At 67.4% G+C, this 1,412-nt stretch overlaps 1 protein-coding gene across 1 annotated transcript in view; it reads left to right on the top strand.

Moving 5' to 3' along the window:
• Positions 1 to 61: 61 nt before the first annotated feature.
• Positions 62 to 1,412, top strand: part of EMIHUDRAFT_236958 (hypothetical protein) — a gene marked incomplete at both ends in the record, with an annotated part of 5,769 nt that continues 4,418 nt past the window's right edge. The window contains 3 exons of the mRNA XM_005778536.1: positions 62 to 277; positions 478 to 756; positions 1,003 to 1,221. Coding sequence (XP_005778593.1) covers positions 62 to 277; positions 478 to 756; positions 1,003 to 1,221 — 714 coding nt within the window. The remainder of the gene's footprint in view (positions 278 to 477; positions 757 to 1,002; positions 1,222 to 1,412) is intronic.

The following is a 1,412-nucleotide window of genomic DNA, read 5'->3' as shown; positions in this document are numbered from 1 at the left end:
ACAGGCTGCCCCTGTGCTCGCTGTAGGCCGTGGGCGCGCCGCTCTCGGTGCCGCGCGGCGCATGTGGTTCCTGACACTCGTTTTGCTTCTGACGACGTCATTGCTCTGCTATGCCGGCTACATCTTCCTAGTGGTGGACAAGCGGCAAGAGAAGCAGGAGCGGCCTCCACCGCGCAGCACACCCGGCGCCCAGAACGCCTCGCTCAGCACCTGCACGCGACCCACTCTCTGCTGCGCGCTCGCTGCGCCTTGCCGCCTGCTGGCAGCATCAGGAGCAGTCCGTTTGGCGCGCCCCGCGCTGTCCCTCACAGCGCGTCGGTCGCGCGAGGCGCTGCCGACGCATCGTGGCGGGCCGCTTGCACGCAGACACTGCTGCTCTGCCTTGTGCGGCGTTCTGCTGAGCACGCAGACACGGCCTCCTGCGAGCCTGCGCGGCGGTTCTCCGGCGCTCACCGGCGTCTGCGGCTCCCGCGTCAGGTGCTCGAGAATCCGGAGGTTTACGAGGCGCTCGATGACAAGCAGTACAACTTCGAGCTCCCCATTGAGATCGACGACTATGACGAGCTGCGCGAGTCCAAGCCGCCAGACAAGCGCACGCTGCCGCTCGCGCTGCTCAAGCGCGCGATGGCGGACATACCGCTGATAGAGCAGCTTGAGCGCGACCACCCGCGCATGGTGCGCCTCTTCAACCGCGGCTTGCTTCCCTTTGGGATCTGGGAGCAGCTGCTCGAGGCGGAGCGGATGATGGATGAGGAGGTGGCATTCGCACAGACTACTCACGCAGCACTCCGAGACCTGTCGAGAGACCAGCTTCCGAGCCGCTGTCCTCACGCCACACGCGTTGTCGCGCTGGAGGACAGCACCCCAGTCCGCCTCTGGCACACCGGGCTTACACCCACCACACACCCTAGGGCCACCGGACCCACCCACGACGCCCGCCCGCAGCAACGCCCGGCCACCCCGACCCGGCCACACCGACCCAGCCACCCGACCCGTCCGCAGGTGCACGAGGTGCAGGCGGAGGCGGAGAAGCTGCAGAAGGGGTGGGGGCAGGGCGTGTTTGGGCAGGCCTACCAGATGCTGCGCAAGGAGCGCGAGGAAGACGCGCGCGAGGCGCAGGAGCGCAAGGGCGCGGCGCAGCTGACGATCGAGTTTGAGCAGGCGCGCCCTCCCCTCCCCTCACCTAGCATACATGGCAACGAGCGCGAAAGGGCGAGTCGAGTGCCGCCTCTCGATCTCTGGAAGAGGCGGCAGAGATTGGTGACAGGACTGCAGGCGGGCGCGAGTACGACGCTGTCGGGCAGAGTGGTGACAGGTTTTCTTTTGTCGACTCAGCCGACGGTGAAGCCGCCGCCACCAAGATTCAGAGTAGATGGCGCCGGACACGCCAGCGTGGGCGGGAAGTTCGGCCC

This window comes from Emiliania huxleyi, assembly GCF_000372725.1.
Source record: "Emiliania huxleyi CCMP1516 unplaced genomic scaffold EMIHUscaffold_243, whole genome shotgun sequence".
Taxonomy (NCBI): domain Eukaryota; phylum Haptophyta; order Isochrysidales; family Noelaerhabdaceae; genus Emiliania; species Emiliania huxleyi.
Note: the sequence above shows the minus strand (reverse complement) of the source record. Positions and strands in the feature narration are given on the sequence as shown.